The sequence below is a fragment of the Mycteria americana genome, chromosome 4, assembly GCF_035582795.1.
Source record: "Mycteria americana isolate JAX WOST 10 ecotype Jacksonville Zoo and Gardens chromosome 4, USCA_MyAme_1.0, whole genome shotgun sequence".
Classification (NCBI taxonomy): domain Eukaryota; kingdom Metazoa; phylum Chordata; class Aves; order Ciconiiformes; family Ciconiidae; genus Mycteria; species Mycteria americana.
This window is the reverse complement of record NC_134368.1, coordinates 54108691-54132181: the sequence shown is the minus strand read 5'-3', so window position 1 is coordinate 54132181 and position 23491 is coordinate 54108691. Positions and strand designations below refer to the sequence as shown.

Here is a 23491-nt window from a genome sequence, read left to right as displayed (position 1 = left end):
TTTGCTTTCCCTATTAAACTGCATTTATCTCAACCCACGAGTTTTCTCACTTTTACTCTTCCGATTCTCTCCCGCATCCCACTGGGGGGAAGAGAGCGAGCGGCTGCATGGGGCTTAGTTGCCGGGTGGGGTTAAACCATGACAGTATTACAAGGAAATCCCGTCCCAAGGTCAGAGCGATAAAACAACCAAAGCTCCTGCTCTTTGATTGATGTTATGACCAGAGCCCCTTGGTACTTACAGACTTGTATAATACAGGTGCTTATCTACTGTTTGTTTCATTACAGATGCATTGTATTTTCTACCCATCTTGATACAGTCCCTGGTATTTATATCCCTCCCTCTGTTATATTCAGCAGGGAATGGGGTCTGTTTTATTTGATTAACTAGCCATTTTGCAAACAGCCACAAACACCAGTCAACCCCCATGCAGTGGGAAAGCTTTAGAGCCAGGAATGGTAAACAATCCTTTCCTGCCATTGCAATCCCAGCGAGGGAGCTGTGCAGTCTACCCAGATTGGGTATTTTATGCAAATTGATAGGAGAATGAAATGGGATTACAGCCTGGTTAAAATACTTCTTAGAATACTCCACGTGGCACTTTAATCCTCTCCTCCCATAGTTTGAAAAGAATTAAAAAGAAACTGATTTTTTTTTCAAACTGGACAACTCTGCCACCTAATTCAAATACAGAGAGACATAAACTGCTTGCTGACAATTTAACTAAAGAGAATAAAATGGTTGAAAAAACATAATTATCATTACTCTTCAGCCTAAGAAAAGATTCTGATTATTTAACAGAAGAATTTTAACTTTATTTTCAGTTGACACACTTTAAGAAAGCCAGCTTACCTACCTGGCATACCTTCCTCAATGCTGTGCTGTTACTTCTAAATTTTTAACTTGATGGCTGGAAAGTTCACTCCATCTACATTTTCTTTCCAAGAAAAGCACTCAGAAAACATCTTCTCAGTTGCTTGAATTAGGTCAGAAAAAGACAGTAGCAGGAGGCGTCGTAATATATGGTACAGCAAAAAGACATTATTTTGTTTGGCTTTCTAAGGATTTTGTTGCATATGAAAGGTGCCAGGCTAATGCCAGAGAATGAAACATCTTTTATCATTTTCGTTTGCTGCTGCTTATGCAAGTACACCACTGACACATGCTAGTCTTGCAGGTTTGAGTAACAGGAGAGAGAAAACTATTTTTCTACATCCATCTGATCCTCTACTCAGCTGGGAACTGCCATGTTGGTGACTATAACCACGCAAAACCTGCAGGAACTAAAAATACTGTTTAGGTAATGTTTAGAAGAGCTCCTCTGCACACCCACAAAGGAGCTCAAAGAGACAACATCAGGAGGGAGTGCCCAAATAATGCCCTGCCGGGCTACTCCCTAGTCCATCCCAGGAGCCGTCCACAGTCCGTATGCACAGCCATGATGCACATGCAGAGTGCCATTTTAGTTCAAAACACTCTTCTCCTAGATTTCAGAGCCCTGCACACGTTAGGAAGAAAGCTGTGTGAAACTTCTGGCTGAATGGGATCTGAAACCCCCTGCAATATTTAGTGGGAATTAAAGAGGCGTGTTTTCATTTCACATCAGAGGAGGCAAGTGAATAAAGCCAGAGACGGAAGCACCCACAAGAGCTGCTGATCATGTCCTGACACCAGACCTTAGTGCAGCTTCACAGCCTCCGCACTGGAGACTTTCTGCTTACTGTAATTGTTCTTTAAAGAAATAACCCTCTACATCCCAACCTCAGGATTTTGTTGGCATGAGTATGGTTTAAGCCCACGAAAGTTAATCATATGTTCTGGCACTCTGCTGAGTAGGACACCAATTATTTTTGTGTAACAACTATCTGGTTTGAACCACTAGATCTGGTTTAAGGAGAACTCCCTCCTTAAACACAACAAAACCATTTTTTTTTCCCTTGAAACACTTGGGGTTCAATAGACATATTCCAACAAAATGCAGTTTTACTATCCCACTATGTATAATCAGATGACTGAGGACAATGTCAAAAAGCAGCCAGTAGCAAAAGTCTGCTCAGTCTCCAGTCTCCCAGACCAGATGTTTTAAGATCAGATGTTAGAGATCTCTCTGGCTCTACAATCTGTACTTACATTTAAATGCACATGGGTATTTAGAAGCACAGACCTCGAATTTGTAAACATAAACACCATTTTAGGGATGCATAGGTAAAATTTTGGATTCCTCTTTTGTATTTGAAAAATTAGCCTTTTCTGTGCTTTATTTCTCTAGATAATATCTTAAACCACACTGGACTTTCTTGTCCCTCCTGTTTTGAGACTAGGATGACTTTAAGGGCAATCACCTATTTTAATGAAAGCTTCTGATACTTAGATACTTGATACTTATATATGTTAGAGACTAGAAAGGTTGATTTTCCTAAGTATTCTGCCAGTGCTTTTTAGTTTACAGTTTAATTTTCCTGCAGCATCCTTATTACTTCACTAGCATTTCATTGCCTACCAATATGCTTATTAATGTATTGAGTATTTAAGGATGATAGTCTAAAAATTTGCTATCAGAGTAGCTGCAGGTTCTCCTTGAGCTATCCTCTTTTGCTTTCCTATTACTTACAGCTGTAAGAGTATTAGGATTAAAAATTGCTGAATGATTTCATGAGGGACTATTAAATGTCTTACAGTGGAGACTTGCTACAGATCTATTCACTGCAATTGCATTTGCTGGTCTCTGGAACAGACTTTTTGTTTGTTTGTTTAGTAACAAGTTATTTAACAGAAATTATATAAAACTGTCAAACTTTTATGAACGATTGGTATAGCAGCTCCAAAAATATGGAACAAGATCTCTCTGTCACCTCTTATACCTCTCTCACCATTTTAGAGTTGCAGCCTCATAGTCCAAGCCATGCTTTAGAGCTGGAATATACAGTGCATTTTATGCATCCCTTTCTCATTACTTCTATTCATGTGTTTTTTCTGTCTCATGTATCCTTTAAACAACCTTACATTCAATCCCATCATTTGCATTTGTTAATGCATCACAATGTATTTGGATATTATTAAAATATGTTAATACACAAAAATGATAGCTGGAAACATTTAAGCAAGAAAGTGAATACATTACCAAGTTCTGTGCCTGAAGGAAGAGTGTGCTCTCCTGTCTCCATCTATTGATCATTAGACAGAGTCTGCATTTCCCCTGATCTGTGTGTGATGCGTCCCCAGTGCAGCCCACCACACTGTGAGCCTGCAACTGGGCTTCAAAGTGACAGTCGGAGTTTTGGGAAGCTTCATCTGATTGCAAATTGAAAGTCGCAGAATTCATTGCACAGATGCAATGAGTGAGACAATGTAAGCCAATGGAGATAGCAAGGGAGATGCGTGACCACGTAGTGAGATGAAGGGTGGAAAGAAGAAAGGCTCAGAGAGCTGGGGAAAAAGTTGGAGTAGCTGGTATCCAAAGAGAAGGGGTCAAAAAGCAGACAAATGAAAAAGTAAGAAGGAGGAAACAAAGTGAAGTGAGAATTCAGAAGGAAAAGAATGAGCCAACATTGCTGGAGCTGCATAGGAGACTGTGTAGTCCCCAGACACCCTCGGTATGGTGGTGTTATTCATCTTCATGAACCTGCAAATGCTACAGAACCTCTGTAGGAAAAGCACTAAGTTAATGGAGATAAAATGGAGAAATAAGTGCTCACAGGACCAGAAGAATAGGTGCCTAATACGTTTCGTGTCCCCTGTAGCCAAACAAGAGTGCTCCAAATGCCAAACCACTCTTCTCCGTCAGGCACTTTATAGAGTTTTTCTTTCTTAGGATAACAAGAATCCGAAATGAGGAATCAGAGCACGGACACATCTGTCTGCCATGGAAAGGCACGTGAGCCACAGAGAAGGTTTGGCGAGGGAGCTGTGGCTTTACTACTGCCTTTGCATGAGCGAGTTAAAAAAAGCAGGGGAAGGACAGGAGGAACAAACGAAGGAGGAGACATAATCCAAATTTATATTTCTCCCTGAGGCAGCAATTTTTGACAGACCTTTTGCACTGATGGTTTTGAAAAAGGGATACAGAACTAGATGTGGGCACAAAAGAAAATGTGTGGTTGTTAAACTGCACAAATTCAAATCCTTTCATCACCCTCCCATAGGAAAATGGCTACAAGAAGTGACCTGAAGAAGTAACAAAAGATACTTTGAGGACGTTTTACTCACCCCAAGCTTTGTTTCCCCATAGGTTACACAGAAATTGCCCGCATCTGACACGGCCAGACTAGGAAAGCATATTCGTAGGAGTTTGTAACTTCCATCAGGAGTCTCTCTTGTTTAATAAAGAGCAATCTCGGAGGCCTAACGGATTACAGAACTTGTTATGTCATATTCATCCCAATTCCTGCTAAATCAAAATAAATGACTGCTTGCCAAAGTGGAATGACATGCAAGCAGCACACCCAGTTTCTGAAGTCACCAGGTGCTAATAGAGCAGAGCAGTGAGTGCTGAGCTCAAAGTCACCCCGCAGTAATAAAACCTGAGATAACATACATGCTACTCAAAAATCCAAAAAAGGGTATATCCCTCCACAAGCTGCTGACACACAAGGGGAGGTTCACTGCTCTGCTAGCATCCCAGCACAGCTTGCTCATCCCTCTACAGTTTTTGGTCACGTAAAACTGTTGCTCATACTCTTTTTTGGCGAGACAATGCCATAGATGGAAGAGCCTAGGAAGGTAATACATACAATTTTAGCAACTGCATGAGAAGTAGATTTATGGGTTGGAAAAAGTAGCAAAAGTTTATTATTTAGCAAAAGTTTCCCTGTATTGCTTTTGCATTATATATACTCAACATGCTTTCACTGTAAGATGCCACATCAGGACCAACGTCACTCCAGCAGCAGTGCCCAAATGGCAACTGACACCCTACAAAACTGCCCCCTCAGTACCTTTCTGCCCCAAAGAGTCTTCCTCTCCCAAACCCTTCCTGGCCTCTGCAGCTGGATAAACAGGGGGAGAACACCATCTTTTGGTTTTAATTGAGAGAGTAACATGCAGCAGAACTTCTGTTTTGCTGCAAATATATCCGTAAAGACATCTCCTGTTTTGCACTTTTTACTAAAGGCTGTAATTTACTCATGAGATGGTTTATAAACAGCACGCATGAGAACTGTTTCTCTTTGAGACCTCTCCTGTGCTAATGCATAATAAATGCGCTCATCACATAGTAAATATTCAGAAACCTTTTTTTCATGGAATATGACAATAGCATTGCTCTGTTAGACCTAAATATGCACAAATTAAGCTACTCATTTGTAGGGGTGGGTTCAGCATCCTATTCTGTCTATCCCACCCTTTCTAACAGGTGCCTCCCTAATACTGAGTGTGGCCAGCTGAGAAAACTTCAGCAACAAATAATGCTAGCAAAAAAATTTCCTTTGAGCGTTATCCTGACATACTCATGCTCAGCTTTTACACTCTTTTTCTTAAATTATTTCCTAATTGTCAGTTTTCTTACTCCCTGATCCCTTCCAAAATTTCCCATCCCCTAAAAATCCCAGCTTCAGGAGGGAGCTCGGAATTTCTACAATTAATCACTTGCCAGTGCAAATGAAAGCAGCACTCATGCTGCTTAGTTATTCAGGAATTTAAAGTCTCTCATATATAAAGCTCGGGATTATGGTATTCAGATGTGATATGACCATGGAAACAAATGGGGATACATACTACTCTGGCAGCAATTCCCAGAGATGCAGGCTACCAGAAAAAGGCACAAGGACATATAAGGGGGATAAACTAAGCATTGCCAGCTACAAACTCCTCATACAGGTAGCCACAAGCAGTTACTCTGCACATTGTAGTCTAACGACACTCGCTGTCAGACTGAGGTGTTGCAGTCCTACCTTCCCCACCTATCAGAAATATCCAAAGTTCTCCAGAAATAAAAAAAAAAAAGGAAACTCCTATTTGTTATCTCTACAGGTAGAGGCTCAGGGCTATTTAACACAAAATTAATTCTACTTTTTGCATATGCATGAGTATTGTTTTATGCCTGGCAATGCACCATGTGCCTTATAGTGGTAGCTACCCGCACACTTCTACAGAGCTGGTCTCCCACCGTCAGGACAGGGATGCACTCCAGGTGTTTCTCTCATGACGCCATCCCAATTAGTCCACTTCTACACAAAAGAAACCCCAAGTGAAATCTCCACTGACAAAGGAATCAATTTTCCTCTCTGGACTGTTTTGCCATGTAAAAAGATGGCTACAAGGTTAGAAACAGGTCAAGACGTGAAGTACTTAGCTTTGTATTTGGCCATCAGGATGAAGGGTGGGGACCGCCCCCCATCCCATGCTCACTCCTCAAAGGGCTGTCAGCCACCTTTTCTCCAGCTGAAAAGTCTGGACTCAGCTCTCTGCAGAATGCATTTCTACAGGATTCAAGCAAAATTAGTTCCTCAGGGTATATTTTGCTATTTCTTATTTTTATTGCCATTTCTAGTCACGGAATATGATCTTATTTTGATAGGTACTGTACAAAATAAGCCACCAAGAAAAATAGGTTCCCAGCTTAGGCACTCCCAACCACTCTCTAGAGAAGGAAATTGTCTGTCTATGATAGCTAGGAAAGAAACTTGGGCACATAAATTAGGAACCTAAAGTTACACATGGTGGGAGTATAGTTGTAGCCATGACAGTTTAAGGATCTCAGTGAAGTAAGGTTTTAAGAGAGAATTACCTTTAAACAGAAGAAGGGATATATCTGTGGGGGGACCCCTAAATAACCAAGCTTTCAGGCAAACAAACCTTTTCTGAAAACAAGCAGAAAATGTCAAGATTAGAAAACCATCTCAGATTAATGCAATTATATTAATCAATGAGACAATTAAAGAGAAATATGTAGCTGGCACCATTGAAGCTGGAGAAAACGAGAGATAATAAGGACTGATTGCTCAATAAAATCTTTTTTCCCCCCTTATCTTTTTATATTGTATCAGACTGTTACAAACTTTAGCTCCCATGCTCATCTTTTGAAGTTAGGCTGTAGCTCTCCTTTGAGGATGAAGGCTGAAAGGTCAGACACAGGGAGGCTGTTTTCTGAGAAGTACTCTTCCTCTGATAATGTGTTCATTAACTTAGTTCATTCTGGGGTATAGTAGTTCTTTGATTTCACCCACATCACATCTATTATGGTATTTAGATGACTATAGTGTGAGTTCCTTTCTCCCTTCTTATTTGGCAGTTATAAAATAAGCCAAATGAAGGGAAAGAGCATAAAGCAACAAGAAAACAGTGCTGCTCAGTTGATGGGTAGCGATTGTAGTACACCAGAGACCTAGTTGTCAAGTTTTTTGTTAGTGTAATAACAAAGAAGAGTGTTAAGGAGTTTGAAGAAAAGACAAGACTACTGTCTTGAGGGAAAACTTCATACCTTACAGAAGAGTCCTTGGAGAAAGCATAAAGATACTTGCTTGAAAAAGAAGTTGCACTGGAAGCTCACATGAATGATTTCCAATTCAGAAATGAGAAAGCTACGGGGAAAGTCAGAATCAACCATGAAGGGCCTTGAAACCCAAGACAATTTTTTTTTTCTTTTTTTTTTCAGGAGCATTTTCAATAGAACTAAATGAAGAAAGAGTGTTTTGTAAAGGCCAGAGAAAATAACACTGAAAAGTACTGAAGTGATGGACTGGAGATTGTATGTGTAAACCATAGACATGTTATGGAAGGTAAATTGGCAAAACTTAAATAGATACACAAGCTTAAGCAATAGAAAGCCACAGGAAAGAAAATGAAGACTACAAAGTCAGTTACTGTAGGTTTTAGGTTGAACTATGATAGTAGAGGAAAACACACAAATTTTATTTCAGATAAAAGGAGCTCAGTTTAGTGTAAGAGAAGCAGAACTGCAAGTTGTCTCCCTGGAGCCACTAGCTGAATTTGTTTGGACTTGAGAATACTCAGGGATGAGCTACAGGTAGAAAAGACTATGGTCTTGGATGTAGGATGGGCCACAAAAATTGGAGAAGAGATCTGGAAAATTCTCCAAAATAATAGAGCAATAGGAGAGAGAGAGCAAGCAAAGACAGTCATGGAAGGTAGAATGTCATGGCACCACAGCAGGACATCAGACAGCGACATCTGAGGCTGTTAAAGTGACTGGCAGGCATATGCAGACTGACTTTTGAATAGAAGTCACGAGCAACTTGGATGGCATTTCAAGTGAGAGCAAAAGGGGGAAGGTACATTCGGGAGCACGTAAGATGAAACAGGAGAAGATGAACTCAGATAAAATTTTCAGGAAACTTTGGAGACAAAAGGAATACAGCAGTAGTTGGCTTGCTTAGTTGTTGGATGAACACATGTCCATGTAGATCCATTTATTGATATGTAGGCTGACTCAAATTTTTACTTACACTTTCATTTGAACAAAGCCAAACTCTGCAGAAAATAACTTTTACAGGTGTTCTACTCAAGATAAAACCTGTGAAAACTCTCTAGAAAGTCAAAGTTAGATCAAACTTTGGTATACGCTTAGGAGCGTTTGTGAGGGAGAGCAAGCCTTTTGTTGAGCCTACCTTGAATTCTGAGAAAACGAGGCAGCAGGAAAACAGTTTTATATTTAATTTTTAAAGCTATGCACAGAATCTTCTTCACGCTCTGTTAACTGTCACAGATCAGTTATTATACATCCAAAACACATTGACCCCCTAAGCTAATCCAGATAACTATTAGCCTTTTGATAATGCCTGAAAGTATCTGCACCACACTGCGTTTGTAGTGCTTTCTGGTCAGGATTCTAAATTTTTGCACTGCTGCAAGTTTGCTTAAACCCTTGATATGGAAGCAAAGATACGCAGGATTATAGGGAAAAAAAAAAATACAATTTCTCCAGGCTGATTATTCTTTTGGCTCATGCAAACTGAAGCCAATTTGTGATAAGGCTATGAGAAATATGCTTTGCAATGAAATATACCCCACTCCCCTGCCCCCATAAACTGACATGTTGACAAGCTATGAGACATTAAACATGCTAGTGTCAGTGGATCAGGCATTCCTCCTGTCATTATTAACAGCACTTCACTGGTAAATCTGGCTCAGGTTTTATGTTGAGACTTGCTTTCCAGGAAAAGGATGTTATAAGACAAATAAGAGGGAGCCAGACCACCCATGATAATACAACATGAGGACAGCAGGTGCGTTTGGTAGCCCCAGGCACCTGTCAGCTCCAAGCCGTGGACTGTGCAGGAGAGGGTAATTGCAAAATAGACAAATTGCACCTTCAGCTGTGGGGCCAACACGTCAAGGTCTTAAGGGTACTCCTGAACCTTCTTACTTGTAGAGCAGCAACAGAACATCTCATCTGCCCAAGAAGCATCACCTCCAGAGGCAGAGGGGAACCAGGGAACCAGTGTCTGGGTTGATAATTAGTTTGCTAACCAACAGCTGCATAGCGTAGCTGATCCTCTTGTAGTGAATTAAGATATACGGGTGACTGGAGTACAGTCCCAGCATTTCTATATGCTCTTGCCTTTTTTGCTTCCTATCCCTTTCTTAGCCACTGTCAAACTGCTGAATCACAGTACAGATCCAATATCCAAAAAGTCTGTCTTGGATATCTCCTGTTTTCAGTGTCTTTTTATTGGCCAACTCCATGGTCAGAAATTTTCATAACAAAGATGTATGGACTTGCATATATTAACTAGATCTTTTTGTGGTGTGATCAGTGTATCTGCCACCAGAACGGCAATTCCAATGGCAAATTTGTGAGTAAATCAGGATAATTAATTAATTCAGGAATTTTTTTGCCCATCAATAAAAATCTTCATGCTGTTGCTACTGCTGAAAACAAATTAAGAATAACCATGTCCAGTTATTAACAATTTGTTCTAGCACAGAATTGCAAATCATTATTACTCCTTTCTTCCCCAGACAAATCACCTTAGCAAAGCTTTGTTATGGCCTATTCATAGGTAGTTTAAACAATATTATTACTATTACAGTATTCTCAAGAAGGTAAAAGTGTGCCATACACAGTGTCCAGGGAAATCAAAAGGGCTCAGCAGTTGCTAGCATGTTTCCACTGGCAATGCAAGTAGGATCATAAGAAAATCAAAATCACAAGACCAAATTCCTTTTGATACTGTGTGCAAGTTGAAGAGGAAATATTATGAAAGCCTGAGAGGAGTTTCTTTTAATGCACCATCCAGAAGCATTATTTCACCTGACAGTCATTCACAAGTTTCCTACCAGCTAAATATTTTGCAGATAGAGTTAAATAGACAGAGGTTTCAAACGCATTCGGATTCTGCCTATGCAGCCTGGGAAAGGAATTTTCCACTTTGTAGTACTGAGAAAAATGTAGACGCTGTAGGCTATGGTATCACGTTCAGAGGAACAAGGTGGGTAGGATAGGGCATTAGGCACTATTATACTCTAGGGAAGAAAGAGCAGACAGGGGCACAATGGAAGCACTTCATTATATTTTAAATGGGAATAGTTCCAAGGATAGGAAAGCCTGTGGTGCTTGTAAAGGATTAAGCAGGGTAATGTGCTTTTTAAGAAGACATAAAGAGGTATGTAATGTGATATGTTTAAGCCTAAATGATTTTTCTTGGAGTTCTCAATGAATGTTTAAGCAGGCATGACTTAGGCCTCTGTAAATCCTCTCCGAATAAATAACTTCCCTGAAAGTAGAGATTCCTTTGACAGAATGAGATGCATATTTCATAACCTATGCAAAAAAAGGAAAATCAATTTGAGATACACAAAACACTTAGGAATAATAAAGAAAAAAAGAAGATAAAAGTGAATATTCTCCAGAATAATCCAAGCATATACAGGAATACAGCCACCTCCCCGTCCATTTTGATTTGACAGAGCAGGAAGACAAACAACTGAATGCTTCTCTACCTTCAATTCAGATCTTCAACCACTTTTTGTTGCCTTTTGAGAAAGGAAGAGACAATAAGTGCCAGAAAATATCTAAAGAGCCTGTGCTTTTCAGGCTGTCTCCCATTTGAGGTATTCAAAACTCTGCTCTCTCTTCAGGGTAAATCTACCCAGCTTCTCTCTAACTAGACTTAATGGTGTATATAGCTCTTCACTATGGATGAAATAGGAGCACACACAGTGATACATATGCACCTCATTTATGAGAAGAACAGGACCAATAAATATCAAAACCTGAAAACTTACAACGGCATGATCTTCTCGTCTTAGTTCTCTTGCCTGCCCTGCCCTCCTGCCAGGAAAAGCAGGTCAGAGCAGTAGATTGCCTGATGCAAAATGGGACTACACAATCATTGTCATTTGGCTGTATTGTATTTTCACTCACTCCGGTGCCATTCCCCATGAAGTCACTGGTACAGCAAGTGTGCAGTCCTGCTGAGCAAGCAGGATGATGCGATGAGTAAATCAGTGATTGATCCCCCTCCCCTTCCCTCTTTTTATATATACATTAGTATTAAACTGCTACTTTCCTCAAAATAAAGAGTGCTGGCTCCACTGTAATTTGCAGAATAAAAGCAAGGCAAAAATAAAGGACATTTAAGAAATAACAAAAATGTTTGGCAGAGCCTCTTCTGCGATGGCTACTTGCAAACCCCGTTTAACCTTGGAGAGGGTGCAGGAGGGAGTGTTGTTAAAGAAAAGCATCTCCACCGTGTCCATAACACCCTTCCTGCACACCTCTCTCCCATGGTGGTCCCTCCTATCGCAGTCCCTTCATGGTCATTAGCCAGCCTAGTGGAAACCCCTTTCCCCATACCCAATGGAAGCACTCATTAAGTCTCAGCCCTCGCTCGGCACTCCAGGAACGTGTGCCGAGGTAACGGCCTCAGAGAGCTTGGACAAATTGCTACTCAGTCATGCTTTAGTGCTGATTAATGATAGAAACAAAATGAAGCACAGAGGGAGACCTGTTGTCTTAGCTTGTCCAGGGTTATAATCTGGTTGAGTTAATAGCTCTGATGTGGCCAGTTAAATTCGTTCACAACCCTGAAGAACATTATGAAGGATATAAATAGGCCAAGGGGACCCATGAATTCTTTCCTCTGAAATGTTTTCATTTTTTTTTGAAGTATTTTACAGAAATTATAATCTCTGCCTCTTATCAGTTACCTTTTTAAATATTAATTTTCCTTGACTAAATCTAGCTTTTAACATCACATTCTTCATCCAGCTTTTTTCCTGAGCAGGTCAAATACAATCTCCCCAAAGCTTCTGTGTGAACAGCAACTGGCAAATAATCTTTTTCTGTGTCATTTCTTCCTGTAAGGTGAAAGAAGGAGAGAAACTGGACGTACGTAGGTGGATGTGTATGTTCATTAGAATTGGGCCTGAGCCCTTTGATATTTTAAAACTGGAGGGTGGTTGGCTTGCTCACATGCTGCAACTTGCTTTTTCAACACTATAATTTGCAAGTGCTTGGTCCTGGGAAGCAGAGGCATGGGAAATTAAAGAACCCAGATATTTCTGGTTTTGTAGGTTTTAAGACAGCAAATGCCATGTTTCCAGGAATGAGAAATCAAAGACTGTAATCTGGAATTACCTGCCAGCGTGATACACTGGTGGGGTTTTTTTCAGCTAAAAGCCATTAGTCAACACAGCTGTGTTTGACGTGCTCTGGTTTTTGATTCTTCTGAAACCTTTAGTATAACTTGGGAAGGCAAACCAGAAGGAGGGCAGGTTTTTTTTATATGAAAGGCAAACCCTAGCTTTATCAGCCCCTTACAAACTGAGCTAAAATATGTTTTCTCAAAAAAAGCAATTTCCTCTAGCCAATACATCTTCAGACTGTCTTTTTTTTCTTGCTTTTTCAGCTTATGACTTTTTCTAAAGGGGTTTCAAAAGTGCAGTTCCCCAGGGCCTCTCTTGCCTCTTCTTTCATGCTGTTTAGTCCTTCAGAGGAGAAAATATGATCTTAGTGATACAGAGGGTGGATTAGTGATTTTTAAAACTCCAAAGAATCTTTGTTATTTTGTGGTTCTTTTATTATCAAGAGATCACCGGTGATTTCATCATTCTTTTTAACATGCTCTTTCTCTTAAGTGTTTGTATCTGGTGTGAAAACACCAGAAATTACAGATTTTCCTGGCAAATGGATTTTGGTGGACACAAAAGGCAGAGTTTGCCCCAATTATCAGAAGTGTCTAAACCAAGCTTAATACAAGTGAACACACAACTTCATGGATATTTGCTCTAATTAATATTCACATTTTGAAGTTTGAAATAAAATCTAGAAAATATTATATTTCTCAGATTTTATTTAAAACTCTGAATATGAAGATACAATGGTAGGGATAAAGTTTGTATACAGTCACTCATTAACTCATATTCACTCGCATACTGAACCCTTTCATGTACTACTGTTCTTATAAAAGCTGTAGCTGTCAACCAAAACCATGGGAGGGAACTATTGCATTCATAAATGTTCCTACAAAAATTGACTCCTGCTCTCAAAGTATTTTCCCACTGCTAAACTCACTACAGAAGGTGGCTGTGAGACCCTTATTTAAAGCCAGATCATCTTTTTCTGCCTGCCTCTCTCAAAAGATGAATGATTCAGAGCTACAACTGAAAGCCAAGATTTTCAGTGTCAGGAGTGTACAAAAATGAGTTAATCAATGTCTTCTATTCAAAGTGCTTAAAGCTTTGTACAGTACGTTGCCACATCTTCTGGGGTTATAAGTCCAGTGACCCTATTCCCATTTTGCATCCTGACAAATGCATTCATCTCTCATACCTATAAATCCTTTTGAGAGCAAACACTCTAGGTACTTACATTTTAAAATGTGGTTGAAAACAAGCTACATAGCTGAGAAGTCCCAATGCTCTGTGCCGATGCAATGGGCTTGCAGAAACTGGTACCAGGCATGATCATTATCTGGATGCAAATGCATCCCTTTATCATTAAAAGCAACAACTAAGCAAATGTGGTGTTACAGCAGAGCATCTCCAATGGGAAGCAAAAAGTAAGTCATACCAGTACCTTTTGAATGCCTGCGGTGGACTCCACGACGTTGTTCTCTGAGCCATTACTTCTGTTAATCATCCGCCACATTTGGGAATACATACTGTCCCTCTCAAAAGGATTCATCCCTTTCACTCGGACGTGCTCATAGACTGCGGAGTCCAAGACAGTGCCATAAGGAATATCCGTCTGCCTTGAGAGATCCTGGAGAGACCTTAATTGTTGGTGAAGAAAAGAGACACAGGAGACTTGAAGCCACATTTTCAAGAGGAAGGAGCTGCAGGCAATCAAAGGGCAACACATAGGAAGACGGCTGTCAAGCCAGTTTCTTTTGTTGTTTGTTTTTTTTTCTTTTTTTCTTAAAAGACAAAGTGAGACTGAAAAATTGTTTTTATGGTTTAAGACACAAGGAGGAATATGAAGTGGAAGGAAGGGATGGACAAAATGAATATGGATGAAAAGAGAATAACGGAAGGAGTAAGAGGATCCTGTCAAATGCCGAGAGCTCCTTTGAGCAGAGGCAAAGGAGAGAAGAGAGCATCGCAGTCCCTCCAGCCATATGCAGCAAGTTCAACAGAAGTAACCGCCTGTGACACCACGGTGCCACTGCACACCCTGCTGCTGGGGAGCAGGAGCGTCAGCACCAGAACTCACTGAATCTAGCCCAAGGCACCTGGGCTGAGTACTTGTATGTGCTATTGGGTTACACAGTGAAGAGCAGCTTTTCAGTGGTATTCCTGCGCTGAACTGTGCACCCATCACACAAAGCAGGTCACATCCTACATTATTTTCAGCAACAGGAAGATTTCTGCTGTGGTTTCATGAACTATCTTTTCATCATGGTCCATGTCATTTACCCCAATAAATTTGCTCTGCTTTACATATTATCTAGTCTTATCTATTCCCTATAGGCAAGAAAAATTAACCAGTTTAGAAGTTTCTAAAGCATCCCAAATATGGCTTTGTCAACCCTGCTTTGGACTTAAAAAGGTATACTAGAACCCTTTAAAGTCTCCTAACCCTTTGGCCTTTATTTTCCTGTCTTATAGAATTGCTCACCCGTACCTTTGTTTCTTTAATGGCATTCATTAAAGTTTCAAAATAACTACTGTAATATGTCTAGTGCCTAAAACCCATTACAGCTTTCCTGGCACAAATTAACTTTGTATAAACTGCACAAATCTAGCGGATGACATCTAAGGACAAATCAAGGGTCTGAGCGCTGTCTTAAAGTAGGCAATAGCAAATTGTAAAAGCTCATCACAGCCACAGAAAATGCAAACACAAATGTAGGAAACTAATCAAATTCTAAGTTGTGTTTCTGAAACATGTAAATATAGATGCTAGTGAAAATCTCCCTGACCACTGGAGAAAGGAAATGCCCAGACTATATTCAAAAAAGATAAAAAAGATGATTCATGGAACTAAGGCTGGTCATCCAACATCATGGAGTGAGTCCTCTCAGCGCACATTTCTGAGCATATGAAGGAGAAGAAGCTGACTGGGAACAGTCAACATTGATTTACCAAAGTTGAGTCATGCCTGACCAATCTAGTTGCCTTCCACAGTAAAATCACTTGGTTTGTGGACAAGACCGGAGAAATGAATGTAGTTTACCTTAACTTCAGCAAGGCTTTCAGTACTGTCCCCCACCATATTCTTGTACCCAAATTAGGCCATTATGTCTGGCTGGGTGGGAAACCAGATGGATAAATTCCTGGTTGGATAACCAGGCTCATAGGGTAGCTCACCTGGAGGCTGGTAACAGGTACCACAGAGGTCTAACCGGGGACACGTCCTTACCAATAACCTGGAGGAGGTGAGTAAGCACCCTTTTGTCAAGCTTGCAGATGACATGACACTGGGGGACCAGCCGATTGCTCAAGGACAGGCTGCTGTTCAGGCGGACCTAGAAAGGCTGGAGGAATGGCCTGGCAGGAGTGGTGTGAAATTCAGCAAGGACAGATGCGAAGTCCTGCACCTGGGGAGGAATAACCTCTTGCAACAAGCCAGGCTGGGGCGCAGCCCTGCAGAAAGGCACTCTAATAGACAGCGGTGGGCCTTGGTGAGAATTTCTCTCTCTTTCACCATTAGGCAAAGTGTTGTGTAGAAGTAGGTGTATTACTGTTGCATTGACAGTCTATCTATCTGTCAAAAACATCACTGATGAAAGGCACTAGATACATACAAGATACTGTATTCACCCATTCTGTGTTACTGCTGCTGTTGCTGCCAATACACTTCTGTATCTCCTGGCAGTGTTCTGAAGTGCAACAAACTGTCACAGGATGCATATTGTAATGTCCTGTAATTGCTGTGTTATTTGTCATATATACTGCTAGAAAAGTATACAAAAAGTATTTACTGAGTCTCCAATTTCTAGTGACAACACCTAGCAAAATTGCAGTCATTACTTTACAAGACTCTGTATAGCCATATAATTTCTCATATAATAAGCAACAAAGCATTTTTCTGAAATATTATTGCTAACTGGTGTATAAATGATATGCGTAGCTGCTGCCACAAAACAGTACAGCTAGAAACAGCACAAAAGAAAAACAGCTCCTGTGTATATCCTGTGGCTATAAAAACAACCTTGCTATTTTCAGAAAGGCAAACCAACAGAAGACACGAGCTGTTAGTCCAGAAGTGTACTACAATCAGGTATGGGAAGCATACTACAAACAGCCTGAGAAGCAAGCAAGAGTGCCACCACGCACAAAGGTATCACCAGCAGGGAAATAACAAGGAGGAGAATTATGTCGATGCCTTCAGGAAGGCATGTTGTAGCTGCCAAGTCTGGCATTAACTACAGATTGCAGTTCTTTACTGTTTGGTGTGCTATTCTAAAACACAGGATGCCTCTCAGCTGCCCTGCTCTACATCTTTGCACGGTTGTAGGTTCTGCTCTATGCTGAGAAAATGATGGCGAGAGGACAAGAGCAAGACAAGTATGAGTGTAAACTCTGCGGATGCACTAAACGCTGCTGTCAGCAATAAACCCCAGGCTTTGGTTCACCTGACCCTACGCTGAGGAGCAAGGCAGAAGTTTTGCAGCCTCTGAGGTGTGTATGCTGCTGCACAGGCAAGCTGCAAAAATGGAAAAGACTTATCACATCAGTGACTTCATCCCCTCACACAAACATTTCAAATGGGATCCTAATATATATCACCTCCTTCAGAAACTGTTTTTTAAACCTGCAACTCTGCAGACTACTGGAATGACATTCACAACCTAGCAGCCAAGGTACAGCAAAGCAAAGAGAAACAACAAACCTTGACAGGACTAATAAAATTATTAAACCATTGAGGTTCCTTTCCAGAAGAAAGAATTTTTATAACTACTTTGCCTCCAGCTTGGTTTGTAGGTTATACATTGTTCAATGTACCTTTATTCCTGGATTAAACAACTCATTCTCTGTTCAGACAAATACATTTAGTGGAGACATAAATCCTCAGCCTTACTATGTCACCCAGTCTCACCACACAGCTGCCACACCAGATCTCAAAATAAGGAAAAAGTATTTGTCAAACTGATTAATTCCTACGGGGTATCCTTTGATGCCTGAATTCTGATACCATTATCCACACTGGATGGGAATTTAATTTTGTGACAGTTTTACTGATCTCAGTTGCAATACCTGCAAAACAAAGCACACATCTAACATGAGTAAGGGAATTATAATCCCACATCTTAAAACATTTCTCTCTTTGAATTTCTAATTTTGAAGCAATAAGGTAATTAATGCTAAATGTGTTTAAAAATAAAAAAAAGCAGATATAATTGAAAAATTTGTTATTAAAAAAAATACCTTTAACTGAGCTTGCATATAGAAAAATTCTGCTTACAGGGAAGTGACCATGCAGTCAGGTCACAGTTCAGCTTATTTTTGGTTATCAATCATGAAGCATTGTGGGGAAAAATGTTATGTGTGGTCTTTATGGTAAGTTTTTTTCTCATTGCAATTACTGGGATAATACCAATATTATCCCATACAAATTAACTACAATATAGGCCTATTCTGAGGATGAATTGAGTCATTTGAGGATGAATTATTAACAGCTACATGTATTTTTCAGCACTTGTTGATTTTGTTTCGTATTCTGCACCTTAATCAGGCAGCAGTTGTCAGGTCACTTTCATTTTCTGGCTTAGTACAAATTAATTACTTTGTAATTTAAAAAATTATCTTTGCTTTCAACTCGATGAAAAAAAAGTCGTATTAGGATTTGCATATGTTTCTTTCCCCAAAGCATACCCTCTTCTATAAAATCAAATCCTAGACTTAGAATTGGTAACATGTTGTTCATATATGTCAGCCAAAAGTGTTTAAAAAGTACAGAGAAAATGTAGAAAAACAAAAGGTCAGCTCATAAAGGAATAACCAAATTCCTTTTTAGGTGATTAAATACCACTGAGGTCAGAGGATTGGGCATCAAAGTGTCTTTGTAGATCTGGGTTATAGACCAATTTAGGCTAGCCGTGTTGTTAGACTTGACTGTTGCACAGAACTGTCTGCAAGAAGTAGTCACTAAATTTTAGGAGAAAATAACTGATGTCATGGCTTACACTGAAGTCTTTATTTATGACTAATTCAGATAAAGCTTTCCAATGCTTTTTTTTTTTTTTTTCTAGGACATTAAGGATTAATTCACAGGCAGGCTTATGGAACAGGGCACAGTAAGACAAGAGATTTGACTGTTGGCAGTGACAGCTGTGTCAGAAACTAGTAATACTGCTTGCTAGCCAGTTTGAAGATCTGGATGAACCACGTTAAAGGAAAGGTTAAAGAACATTCTGTTTTTCAGGTAAGGAAATATCTACTCCAATTACTGCGTTCTTGTGTAACCCCCCTTGCAGAAAACTTGTAGGCAGTTGCATTGAGCTGTTTAAAGCCTTGGGGACATCTTAGCTTCAAGTGAATCATGGTTTAGGAAAAATGCTGTGAAAAGAACGACTAGGCAAAACAAGGATGACAGAAGACATGCTTTACTGCTATGCCTCCATTATTCGGAGGCAGAGGTCTCACCTATCAAATAGGACATACTACTTATAACATGAAGAACATAATGTGAACTTACTTAATAGAAGACAGAAGATGCAGACTCTCCCCCATAATGCGTACAATCTAAACTCTTAAGCTTCCACACTTTTAGAAATGGATTAGATTTAAACTTGAAACCACCTAACACCAGCCTTTCATATGACAAATCTTTTGACTTCCCCTTCGCCCCCCCCCCCCCCCCCCCCAACTTTCCTGCAAAATTTCCGTGCCTGTGAGAAGGTGGTGACACCCTCCATTACCCAGGAAAACAGTGCAGTGCAGCAGTCTGAGTAAAATCAGCCTCTGCCAACGGACTCTAATTCTGCCCTAAAGGAATCATAAAACACAGTAATGGCAATACTGGCTCAGTGATGAAATTCACAGAATCAGCACCTACAAGAAATAGCTTGAGACCTCCACATTTATTTGGCATTTACCAAGAAAAGCCATTCTTAATTATTATTCATTCATGTTGCATTTGAGACAGTGATCTGAAGATTTAAGGAACATAGAAATTATGCTTTGCTTTGCTGCCACAATGTTTTGGCATTTGAAATGCTGACTGTCTTGATTTAAATGCCATCTGCAATGCGGGTCAAGTGTGAACAAAAGATGCATCTAGGAACTACTTTATGACTTGCATGCCTCCGCTCCTGATACTGCCTGTTGGCAGAAGATGAAAAGCTGAGCTCCTGAAGGTATTAAGAGTAGCCATTTGCTTGGAAAAGGAGATTAACACCTACTCTTATTCCTCTTGTTCCTCTAAATTCATTTAAAAATTGTAACAATTTGATCCAAATTAATCAGAGAAGCAGAGAACAAATGCCATCAACTTCAAGTGAGGTTATACAGCAAAGTTCTACTCTGAGACTCTCTAGGGAAAGGGAACATTTCACTAGTCCTCCCTAGTGCATTACCTAACAAAATTTTGCATGCTTTTCTTCTCAAAATAGGCTTCTGGATAGCATGAGGCATTGACTACGAAAAGTGGCTCAGCCTTCATATCAGCTGAGAAAGGGAAGCTGCAAGAGCTCTGAACACAAACTGGCTACACATCCAGAAGCTGAAATGCTGTAACTACCAAAATGTTTCATGGAAAACAAATGTGCTGTGGGCTGCTTGAATCCTCCTATCTTTTGTAAAAGATACCACAAAGACAGTACCTTCAACAATACACAGTAATATCTGATGCTAGCTGGAAATCTGAAATGAAAACCTATTAACTACTTGTTACATCTGTGCAAACCCGCTGACTTCAATTTCGTTCATTTTTCTGACTTCTCTAAAGCTGGCTGGATAGCACTACAAGCAGAATCTGGTTTATTTTCTTTAAATACCTAAACTCATTTCCATTCTGGCTTTCAAAGCTCCCCAAAGTACAATTTGATCTGTTAAAAAAAAAAAGAGCATCAGCTTTTTTCTGTATTGCTTATTCATGTTTCCCCCTTTGCAGTAATTCAGGATGGTAAACAAACAGCCTCGCTCTTATGTGCTGGTTTGAGTTCCAATTTTGGCAGTTTTGTAAACTAAAGTTTTACACTCCCACCATAGTTAGGATAACTTAATTCCCTAATGGATACTTAACACATCTAATTACTCTATTTTTGAGCTGCAAACGCTGTTGAAAAATGTCTCCATTCTTTCATTCCAGGAGCTTTCCAGCTGCAATGTTTTCTACTGAATAAAACATTTTCAGTGACTTTGGCATAAATAATACAGCACAAAGACCAATGTAGTCCCAACTGTACATAATAACCTCAGAATTCCACTGAGGGTTTTCTAGTGACATCATAATAAACTGCAAGAAAAAGCTGAAGATGTATTAAATTATAGTTTGGGTCTATTTCATTCTTTTTTACACATGATAAGAAAACTCAGACACTTGTCACAGTAATTTGAATATTTTTCTGGACTACTAGAAGGGTCACAATTTCAAAGCAGCATGCAGAGGCATATTTCATATTTGTAAGGACAAACTGAATGACTGAATATATCATTATTATTTATTTTGCATGTACAAATTCCCATGTTGTTTCTTCATGCTCCTTAGTCAAATGTAAGGCTTTTTAAACTTAAAAAAAAAATAAAATCATCCTCCCTCAAAACTTTAAGATCAATGCTGACAAACATTGATGCAGAATATCATTTTACTCCCCTATATATTGTGAAGGGATTACAATTGTGACTACCGAGTCAAACAGTTGGGTTGTGTCAAAATACCCCTGCAGCGCTCCATGATCTCAAAGTCTGTTATTCAGATCTTAAAAGAAAATGATAACCTGATTTAACTGGTAATACAACTGTGACAGGGGAATGATTTGCTCAGGTGATTTTAGTCTGTTTTACATGTCTCTGTCTTAGAGCGCTTAGCCCTCTAAATAGATGAAAATGTTGAGGTTGTTAGCCCAGAAAGGAGGGATAACAACCATAGTTACTTCATTTCCAATTGGGAATGAATAAGGACAGGTAATGCCTGGGCATTTTGGGCCATGGGACACCAACTCCTCTCCCCCTCACCCAAGGAGCAGGGAGAAAGAGAAAGGATTTATGAAGTGCAAGAGGATGCTCCTAATGGGGAGAGTCAGGAGATAACCATGCACTCAAAGTGAGGGGCTGCTTCTGCTCTTGGGTCTGAGCTTTGGCTCCCAATTGCAAATAAAACTTGGTTCCTATTGCAGACGTTTACTTGTCCACATGCTGTTAAAGCCTGGATTGATTTTAGTATGTAGAAAATCATGACCTAGAGAATAAGTGCCTTAGTGATTGGCTGGCATGCAGTGACGCTTGAACCTAACCTATGAATTTACAGGAGGCCAAAGCTCCCCCTGCCCAGTCTACACTAGTGGCTCACTGTCTCAGGGGGCATTTCAAAGAGATTTGGAAAGCAGCTGAGCCAGAGGCAGCAACACCTTAGGGATGATACACAGAAAACAGGGACTTGAATCAACAACTGGAGTGAGAAAACTGAATTTTCTCTAAGGAAAAAAGTCATTGAGCCTAACTTGAAGGTCAGGTTCTTAACTTTCCGGAGGAAGAAATACAGCAGAACGTGCCTCTCTTCTTTAAAGCCACTCTATCATTTTTGCAAAGAAGGATTTATGGGAAAGGCTAACTTTGTCACTCTCACATACTTTTATGGACTTGTAGCCTCAAGATTAAAAACCTGCTATGGAAAAACAGCCAGCTGCCCCTTGGAGTGCTTGGCTAGCTAATGCTTCACTGTATTTTCTAGTCTCTGCTTTGACCCAAGAGGAAGGATTTGGGGGTGGGGGAGGTCACTGGAGCAGTGGGAGCGAGGGTAACTCAGCACGCAACTTGCTGAAAGAGAGGAGACTGGAGAACCAAAGGGCAGAGCGAGAGGGTAGGAGACCTAGAAAGGTTCCTGTGGTTATGGAGAGATGAAATGATCTGGAAAAAAGGATTGGAAGGTGTGACAAAAACAGTTCACCATAAAAGGAATAGGAAAAGACAAGGACATTCATGTTAGGGAGGCATGAAGCAAAAGAACCAATAGACAGAAAAGAGAGAACAGTGTGATCTGTTAACGTAGTAAGAGAGCACCTGGGAGCAGAAGGAGCAAAGATGACTAGCAAGTGAATTTTTATTGTTTGTTGCTATTAACACATCTTTGCCTTGGCAAGAAAAGGCGAATTCAGCTTTGAGCTCCCCATACATTGAAGAAGCATTGGACGACTCCTGATCAAAGCGTTAGAGCACAAGTACTGTGGGATGCATTTGAATGGAAAGCATAGCCTGAAAACACAGCAATGATTTGTACTTTCCCATTTCAAATACTGATACACTGGTTATCTTAAACTCAATTGCTTCTTTCAAAATATGTATGTGTGCGTACATATGTATATATGTGCCACAGAAGAGTATCTGCCAGAGGCCAACAATTCTGATCCTAAAGACAAAGTGTCTCCAGGAAGACTGGAAGTCTATGGCATATTGTTATTTTTTTAGCTTCCAAACTACTTCTCAGGATGATAAAAATTTCTCCCTTTTCTCACATTTAAGTAGAACATTCATAGCCCCTCTACACGTATATATATGTTCACCCTCCTCTCCCTCAATTCAATCTTTATCAACTTACTGGATGGAGTTCTCAATGCGTGTGATGGTGAGGAAAGCCGCTAGGTTTGCCGTGTAGGAGGAGATGACAATCAAAGCAAAAAGCCACCAAGCCCCCATCATCAGTCGTGTTGCCAGGGTTGTGTATGGAACCTCTCCTCCTATGGGGAAGAAGGAAAAGCAAGAATTTTCATTTGGCAGAAGGAAACCCAGATCCTCATTGCTCATGCATTGCTCAGGAGAACGAGGCCCCAAGGTCAGCAGGGTTCTGCTAAAGCAGGTTGATATAGTAAACTGAGCCAGACTTGGAGCCACACTTTCTATGCAATGAAAAGTACTGAAGGAAGCCCACACTGCCAGCTGTCACGACTGTATTTAATCTCTTTTGCTACTGTGCTTTTAATTGCAATTC

At 40.2% G+C, this 23491-nt stretch overlaps 1 protein-coding gene across 2 annotated transcripts in view; it reads right to left on the bottom strand.

The window, feature by feature from the left end:
• Positions 1-23491, bottom strand: part of GRID2 (glutamate ionotropic receptor delta type subunit 2) — a 735317-nt gene that overhangs the window by 82998 nt on the left and 628828 nt on the right. For both annotated transcript variants that reach the window (XM_075499270.1, XM_075499271.1), the window contains 2 exons: positions 23102-23240; positions 13979-14174 (listed from right to left, as the gene is read on the bottom strand). In XM_075499270.1, coding sequence (XP_075355385.1) covers positions 13979-14174; positions 23102-23240 — 335 coding nt within the window. The remainder of the gene's footprint in view (positions 1-13978; positions 14175-23101; positions 23241-23491) is intronic.